At 42.8% G+C, this 8,570-nt stretch overlaps 1 protein-coding gene across 11 annotated transcripts in view; it reads left to right on the plus strand.

Annotated features, from left to right (window-relative positions):
- The window catches only part of arhgef3 (Rho guanine nucleotide exchange factor (GEF) 3), a 29,639-nt gene extending 21,295 nt beyond the window's left edge, over nucleotides 1-8,344 (plus strand). For 4 of the 11 annotated variants that reach the window (XM_034149878.1, XM_034149879.1, XM_034149883.1 and 1 more), the window contains 8 exons: nucleotides 348-611; nucleotides 1,138-1,200; nucleotides 1,295-1,391; nucleotides 2,305-2,381; nucleotides 2,629-2,886; nucleotides 4,910-5,080; nucleotides 6,030-6,219; nucleotides 6,605-8,344. In XM_034149878.1, the coding sequence (XP_034005769.1) occupies nucleotides 348-611; nucleotides 1,138-1,200; nucleotides 1,295-1,391; nucleotides 2,305-2,381; nucleotides 2,629-2,886; nucleotides 4,910-5,080; nucleotides 6,030-6,219; nucleotides 6,605-7,656 (2,172 nt within the window). In that variant the 3' untranslated portion in view covers nucleotides 7,657-8,344. The remainder of the gene's footprint in view (nucleotides 1-347; nucleotides 612-1,137; nucleotides 1,201-1,294; nucleotides 1,392-2,304; nucleotides 2,382-2,628; nucleotides 2,887-4,909; nucleotides 5,081-6,029; nucleotides 6,220-6,604) is intronic. The other 7 variants (XM_034149887.1, XM_034149881.1, XM_034149886.1 and 4 more) reach the window with 7 other exon arrangements.
- The last annotated feature ends 226 nt before the right edge of the window (nucleotides 8,345-8,570 follow it).

An 8,570-nucleotide genomic window follows, 5' to 3' on the forward strand; every position in this document is an offset into this window, starting at 1 on the left:
TTCCCTAATCAGTTCCAGCTCTAAATACTACAATACCCATAGTTCTTAGCTGCTATTGCTTAAGATATTCTAAGTGCCTTAGAATATAATTAACAGTAGTTGCTCACTTTATCCAAGTTATTCAAGATGAAAATGGTCAAATATAAAAAATAAATGAGTAATTCCTTATTTCTGATACATGTTTATTAGCACTTCCCACTTAAAAACTTTATTTGAAATGTGATAAGACAATTTGTAGCCCATCAGTAAACATCTGAAATAAATAAGGATAATATTCTATAGACAGTGCTGTACTTTATAATTTATTCAAATGTAATATTTCCTTATTTAACCGTCTGTCTCTGCAGCGCTCCATCAGTTTTCGTAATGAGGGTCAGACAGAGAGAGCAGCTCCTCCACCTCCCCCCTCCTTTTCCTCTTCCTCCATGATGAAGACGCGTGTTCTCTCAGCAACACTCTCAAACCCGGGCTCATCAAGCACAATGACACGGGTTTCCACAGCAACGGTGCCAGCCGCCAAGCGCCGTGACAGCAAACTCTGGAGCGAGACCTTCGACGTGCGGCTAGGAACGATGCAGACTCTGAGCCCGAAAGAGATAAAACGACAAGAGGTGAGAGAAACACTGCTGCTGGACTCAAGGAGTTTTTTAAAGGGGCATTTTAGCTTTTTAGGGTTTTCCTCTCCTGCAGTGTGTTTTATGGGATTGTTTGCTAGTAAGGGCCCGTGTCCACATAGTGCCTTTTTTTTCGGAAAGGCGCTGAAAGGGCAGGTAAACCCTCTCTGCTGCCTGAAACGCTCCATTAGACATTACTATGTAACACTCGCACTTCTATTGGCAACACTAAATACAAATATGATCCTAAAAATGAACATAATAATGTCCTCTTTAATGCAAAATATAAATCAGCTAATGAATTATGAAGTACTATTCTAATATGGATATGCAGTAATTTAGTTGTATAATACACACATGACTTTTACTTATAACAGAGTATTTCTAAACTGTGGTATTACTGAAGATCTTAGTACTTTTTCGACCTCTGCTCATTTATCTATTTACAATATAAACATCATAAATTAAAAACATTCTACTGCTTTCATTTTCTTTATCTCTCTCTTTGTCTCTCTTCCTGCAGGCTATATTCGAGTTGGCTCAGGGTGAGCAAGACTTGGTGGAGGATCTCAAGTTGGCTAAGAAGGTAACAAAAATAACTTCTTCTTGAAGAAGTAACTTTGATTGTTCAGTAAGAGTATTTTCCTTAGCATGCTCATATGTATGTATGTGTTCTCCAGGCTTACCATGACCCCATGCTGAAGCTGTCAATCATGACTGAGCAGGAACTGAACCACATCTTTGGCACTCTGGATTCTCTGATACCCCTCCATGAAGGTAGGAAGGATCATGTTTGAAATAAGCTACATGGCTAACATAAGATTATTGTAAAATACAATCTATGTTATCTAACAGATAACTGAAGCCCCCAATGTTGTGTAATGTCTGAAAAGGGCTTAAAGCGGCACTTCATGTAATGGCCACCAGAGGGGTACAGTGTGATTCCTGCAAGTCTCTCTGCATACACAGTATAAGGTTTACACTGCAGAAGAGGTTCAGCCAAGGACACATTCTGAACTTTAACCAGGGAGCCTGTAAGGAAAAGGACCATTATTCCATTGGATTGGGTGTTAGCATGTTTGGCTGAATGTTCTGACAGGCTGATAAGAAGATTGAGTCATACTTAAACTTTTATTCTGGCAAATCTCTGTATGACTGCATATTTAAAAACTTTGGCTTGTTTTCTTTAAAAAAAAGAAAAATTTCAACTCAGCTTTTTTAGTTTATTTCGAACTACTTTTTTCTTTTTTTCTGTATCAAGATATTTTTTATTCTGCCTGATTCTAATTGTATTTATATATTTCCTTTCTGCCTGTTACTTAAATCTTCCAACAGTTCTGCACTGCACTAAGGAAGTAGGACAATGAGTCCTGAGGTTAATGTAATTGGTTAAAGGTATGTGAAATATGACCACTCAATTAAAAAGATATTTGAGAAAAACTTTTTGTTTAGGCTGTATTTCACAAAATATTATAAAAACCCTTGGAATTAATAATTTCAGGATCAGTATATTTGAAAGCTTCAACTATTTTAGCCTTTCTAGTGACATGGATTGAGTTTGTATATTAATGTCAGGCTCCTACAGAACAGCTGTCTCAGTATTTCTCAATGACATTGTTTCATGTTTGATGTTCCCGTGCTGTTTTCAAATAAGAGTTTCAGAATTTGACAACCGTCTTTGTCTCCTCAGACCTGCTGAGTCGTCTCAGAAATGCCAGAAAACCTGACGGGTCAACAGAACATGTGGGACGCATCCTGACTGACTGGGTGAGTGAGTGTTTCTCTTTACAAAAAACAACATACCGAAAATACTCAGAGCTTCCATGTAACATGCACTGTGTGGTAATCAGGTGTGTGTGTGTGTGTGTGTGTGTGTGTGTGTGTGTGTGTGTGTGTGTGTGTGTGTGTGTGTGTGTGTGTGTGTGTGTGTGTGTGTGTGTGTGTGTGTGTGTGTGTGTGTGTGTGTGTGTGTGTGTGTGTGTGTGTGTGTGTGTGTGTGTGTGTATTCCTGCAGCTGCCGTGTCTCTCCTCCTACACATCGTACTGCAGTAACCAGGTGAAGGCCAAGACCTTGTTGGACCAGAAGAAGCAGGACCGGCGGGTCCAGGACTTCTTGCAGCGCTGTCTCCAGTCGCCTTTTAGCAGGAAGTTGGACCTCTGGAACTTCCTGGACATCCCCCGCAGTCGACTGGTGAAATACCCGCTGCTGCTCAGGGAGATCGTGAAGCACACGGCCAACGACCACCCGGACCGGCAGCACCTGGACGAGGCGGTGAGGAAAACAAGCGCTACCATTATTTTCATGTTTGTCTTGTAGATCTGGATCACCTCACCATCTGACTGAGGGAGTGGGAAAACATTTGCGTTTTATTTTCTTAAAACATGTAAATTATGCAAATATAACCCAGAAAATTCCGACACAGCTTTAAATAGTTAAACCGAGCTTGGTATTAACCCTGAAATACCAGCAGTAACCTCTAAAAGTTTGGGATAAACTTGGAAATAAGGGAAGAATGGCACCCCTGGGTTTTTTTTTCACTCCTAATCATTTTCCCAAAAAGAAATTTGGTGAAAGTTGGAGCACTTTGAGTCGTGGATGGCCATTTACTCTGCTGGTTGAATTGTAAGTACCAAAAATGAACAAATGCAGAGGCGGCGGGTACTGTAGTCTATATTTTTGTCACTGCATCCTGGTAAAAATTAAAATATTATGTATAATTGTTGTGTCTTTGACATTAGCGCTGCTATGCAGCCAACTGACGGCGTGCAAGCACCTACGCAGCCTGTTTGTGTCAAGCGGCTTGTGATCGTGATGTGATTGGCCACAGAGGGGCTGGCCAATCACATCACGATCCGACAGCGAAGTCTCAAAAATGGATAAATGGAAAATGTTCAAGGAAAACATTAAAACAACCAGTAATCCCGATGCCACGACGGACACCCGCCAAGATAAGGTGACAACTAGTAAGCCGGGCAGTGCCGGGGGCAAGCCGGGAGCCGAGCCGGGAGCCGAGCCGGGCAGTGTGGGAGGCAGGCCAGGAGCTTTTTTTTTGTTTAGCATGGACTACACCCTGGCTGCTGAAGATGACGTCAATGACGCTATCGCGTAGAGCTACGTCGATGCTTGCGTAATGCGGAAGTAGGCGTGGTTAAATCTAAACTGGGTTGGAAAAACGATAGACGCCGGAGCATGGATGTATAATAAGAACTGGATACAGCGTCGGAGGCGGGGTCTCGTTCTTTCCTATGAGAGCTGCTCATTGGCGCATGAGGACAAAATGGTCCAACTTTTGAGAGCGAAGCGTCACAGAGATTACCCGTCATGCCTGGCTGTCAGGGCAGAAGAACCCATATGTGCGCTCACAGAGCATGCGCCCCTTAAGCCCCGCCCCCCAAGCTCCCACTCTCGGCTCACTAGAATGAATGGAGAGAGAAAATAAATCTAGATTCAGCTTTTAGTGCATTTTACAACTTTAAGGACTTAATGATTATAATAAGGGCTATAAAATAGTTCATACTGGGTAGTTTATTTAGTTAAAAAAAATGATCCGCTGATTTACAGACGTCTCTTTCCCAATGTTAGTCAATGGGGAAAAGTCTTTCTGGGCCCAGTGACGTCACGGACTGATACGGAAATTGTAGTATCGCCGTTTGGACACAACACATTTTTTCCTCAGAGTCCGGAGCACTTCCTGGGGGCTTGTCAGGTAAAAAAAGTTGTTTAGCCTTCCCAAACCTGAGCCTCATGCGCTGCCTATGAACAAATGTCAAATTTGGACAAGGGTCGACTAAAAAACAGAACCAATTAAGTAAACTAGAACTACCAGGGTGCCTTTCACTGATTAAACAAACAATCCCATCTTAAAGTGCGGTTATGTGTACAGTTCATGGTGAAAAAAGTTGCAAACACCCTTTAAAAGTCAGAACAAATTGGTGTTTAACCCTACACATTTGTGAATTTGTTTAAAGTAGGGGTAACACTTTATTTTGTATGTTAAAAACGAACAAAATCAGATAATTATGGGTAAAAAATCAGTTATATAAATACATTTTGTTTACAACTTAGTTTTTATCATTCATTCATTTATTTATTTCTCTACACCAGCCTGCTCTCTGCACAATTCACATTGTTTGCATGTATCTTAGTTGGTTACTTCTCTTTGAAATATAGAGCAGGTGATGGGTGCAGAAGGAATCATTCAGTCATGGCAGGGGATGGACCACAGATGCATAAAAGGATGAGAAACAGACCAGTGGATTTAAAATGTGTCTGATGTTATCTGTTTGCTCTGCAGATGCTGATGGTTCAGAGCGTGGTGGGGGACATCAACAGGCGGACGGGGGAGTCCGAGTGTCAGTACTACAAGGACCGCCTGTTGTACACAGAGGAGGGGCAGAGGGACGAGCTCATCGACCGCTCCAGGACCCTCAGCTGCCACGGAGAGCTGAAGAACAACAGGGGACTCGTCAGTGCATTTCTACTATTTTATACTTATTAACTACCGCTTCCTTTAACACCATACATTTGATACTCTCTCTCAATATAAAAACTACAGTCGAGGGAGGTGAAAAATATTTCAAGAAAATAAAAAAGTAATAAAGTGAACATTTTTAGTTTTTTGATTTTGTTGGGCCTGAAAATAGACAGGACTCAAAAAAAGAATTACAGAAATGGGGGAGGGGAATAATATACATTAGTAAAACATATGTACACTGTGTATAAGATAGCTTTTTCCCTGGTGAGATCATTATATATTATAAGCCCTTGTAAAATATATAACAATATCTTTTTAAAGTGTACCTGTGTTATTGTGACTATTATTTTCAATCTTTATCTTTACCATGTGAAAAGTCATCACTGATTTGATTATTTTTACAAGTTTTATGACTAGACCATGTTCCAAATATTTTTATTTTTTTATTTTTTATTTTTTTTAAACCTTTATTTAACCAGATAAAAACATTGAGATAAAATCTCATTTTCAATGCTGACCTGGCCAAGAAGGCAGCAACGTTACACAACACATAACACAAACATCTCAGACATCTCAGACAACTTCAATTTAAAACATGCTATTGAGACAAGTGCTGTCAGTTTGAGGCGTGATTGAAGGTCATTCCAAGACCAAGGACCATAATAAAAAAAGACTCCTTTTTCCAGCCTCAGTCCGCACAGCAGGTACCTGGAACCGTATCCAGGCACTGGATCTGAGGTTGTAAGAGTCGCAAACTGGGGCAAATCTGACACATATGTACAGTGGAAGCTTACCTAAAATGGCTTTATACATTAATAAAAGCCAGTGCTGCATCCTACGCATAGTAAGTGAGGACCATCCAGTTAGGCTATACAGTGTGCAATGATGATATTGTATCTGGGATGTATAGAAATAAAACAGTTTCTCTCTCTGTTTCCAGAAGCTCCACGTGTTTCTGTTCCAGGACGTCCTCGTCATCACCAGGTCCATCTCGCTGAACGATTATCCAGTCAGCTACCAGCTGTGCCGCCAGCCAATACCCATCCGGCAGCTGGACCTGGAGGACCTATCAGACGGAGAGATGCGAGTGGGCGGGTCCATCAGAGGAGCCTTCAGCAACAACGAGAGAAGTGAGAATTTCGCAAATACAGCGGATATTAAAACTCCAAGATTTTATTTTGTCAGGATCTGTTTCCATGCAGTCACTTGTTTTGTTCCATACTATAATGCAGTACTGTATAAGTACACTGTATGGCTCAAATACATGTAATGTAGTTCTGGTCTGAGGCAAGCCTAAAGCCTCATTCCCACTGGACAACAAAACACATACTAACCTGATAACAATCGGCTTGATCTACAGTGGAAAAGGTTAGATACGGCATTCATTCCTGGGTAAAAAGACTGCAATGGAAACATAACACTCAGGTGGACATGCTAATTTGTGAACCTTTTACAACATGATGCTATGAGGTTATAACTAATAGAATTCTATCTATTCTGTCTCTCTCCTCACAGCAAAGAACTTCTTTCGGGTTTCCTACCGTGCCGGAGGTCAGCTGCAGAGCCACTGCTTCCAGGCCAGCGACACCTTCAACAAGCAGCAGTGGATCAACTGCATCAGACAAGCCAAAGAAGCTGCAGCGCTGACAGAAGACCAGCCCCCACAGACAGGACAATGTGTGGAGACAGAGCCGAGTGGACAGACAGGGCTGCTGGGTGAGACAGGGCTGCTGGGTGAGATGGGGCTGCTGGGTGAGACAGGGCTGCTGGGTGAGATGGGGCTGCTAGGTGAGACAGGTGAGACAGGGCTGCTGGGTGTGACAGGTGAGACAGGGCTGCTGGGTGAGATGGGGCTGCTGGGTGAGACAGGTGAAACAGGGCTGCTGGGTGAGACAGGGCTGCTGGGTGAGATGGGGCTGCTGGGTGAGACAGGTGAGACAGGGCTGCTGGGTGAGATGGGGCTGCTGGGTGAGACAGGTGAGACAGGGCTGCTGGGTGAGATGGGGCTGCTGGGTGAGACAGGTGAGACAGGGCTGCTGGGTGTGACAGGGCTGCTGGGTGACACCGGTCCGAGTCTGGGGCAGGAAGAAGAAAATTGTATGTGGAGGGAGGGGGAAACAGGGCGGAGTTCTGAAGGAGAGGTAGGTCTTATCGGAGAGACAGATTCGGAGAAAGAGGAAGACGTGGGTTTGAGTCACGAGACATTGATGGGCATGGGTGGGGGGATGGAGACAGGTTTGTGTTTGAATGAAGGGACTGTTTTGGAATTAGATGGAAAAACAATGAAGGATCTTGAGACAAGGCTGAAAGAGACGGGCGAGATGGAGACAGGACAGGGAGTCGGTGAAGAGATGGGAACCGGAGCAGACTGGAGGATGGATGGAGGAGGAGAGGTGCTGAGCCGAGGTCCTAATAATGTCCCCACCTTCCTTCTCTCCCCTGCTTCTCCCTGTGGAGAGGAGAAGGAGCGGGAGGTGATGGAGGAGGAGTGTAGCAGCACTGAGGAGGGGGAGGAGGTGGACATGGACACAGACCTGCAGGGCGAGGAGCTGGACCTCAGGTGCTGATGTTAGACTCAAACGGGAGGATGATGCACTGAGGCACTGGCAGCCAATCAAATCGATGATGATGTCACTAAAAACTCAAACATCCCACAATGCAATGTGGGAGTGACGCCAAAATGCATAACAATCACCATGGTAGATCTGGAACAAGATATACAAGTTTGTCTGCATTTTCTAACAGCTGAAGGACTTCTACAGACGTGAAGGAAAAACTCAAAACTCAAGAGGTTCATTGTTCCTTGCTGTCAGGAAGTGTCAGGTAGTTACAGCTCTGTGTGTCTGAAAGATACATAATGCTGTTTATTCACACTCAAATATGTGAAATAATGGTACACATATTGTGTGAAACATAGTATGCGATTTCAGACGCAGCCCCATTTAACTGTACTTAATGCAAGGATGTATTAAGAGAATTGCATACCATGTTAAAGGATGCCAAAAAGGATTTCCTCATGCTTTTCTATTTTTGGCTCACAGACCAACTTACCGCAGACTAACCATGATTTACTGATACGGCTCTACAAGACTTTCTTTTTTATCTGATAAACGCTCAAATGCTGATAATGCAAACACTTGTTTGGAGAGTTTGTAATACCCAGAAATTGTATTTATGTTAATACTGTCTTGGAAAAAGTATTTTTGTCATGTGACCTGCCGTTCCAACTGTGGCCATTACATCAGAAATCACGTTGTTTTTGTTTTAGTTTTATTTCACAGACAGTCTTTTCTCGCTTCCCGGTTTCTTTTTTCTTAATACGTTTCTTCATTATACTGCCTCAATGTTATTCTTTTCTTTTGATCTGCCTTTGGAAAAACTGTTTTGCTGCAAATAGTCTAGGCCTTTACATAAGACAGTCCACTCATTCATTGTCAAATTTGACGTCTAGCTTTATGAACTCCTGCTATTTGCTGGTTCA

Source organism: Trematomus bernacchii, unplaced genomic scaffold (genome assembly GCF_902827165.1).
Source record: "Trematomus bernacchii unplaced genomic scaffold, fTreBer1.1, whole genome shotgun sequence".
Classification (NCBI taxonomy): Eukaryota; Metazoa; Chordata; class Actinopteri; order Perciformes; family Nototheniidae; genus Trematomus; species Trematomus bernacchii.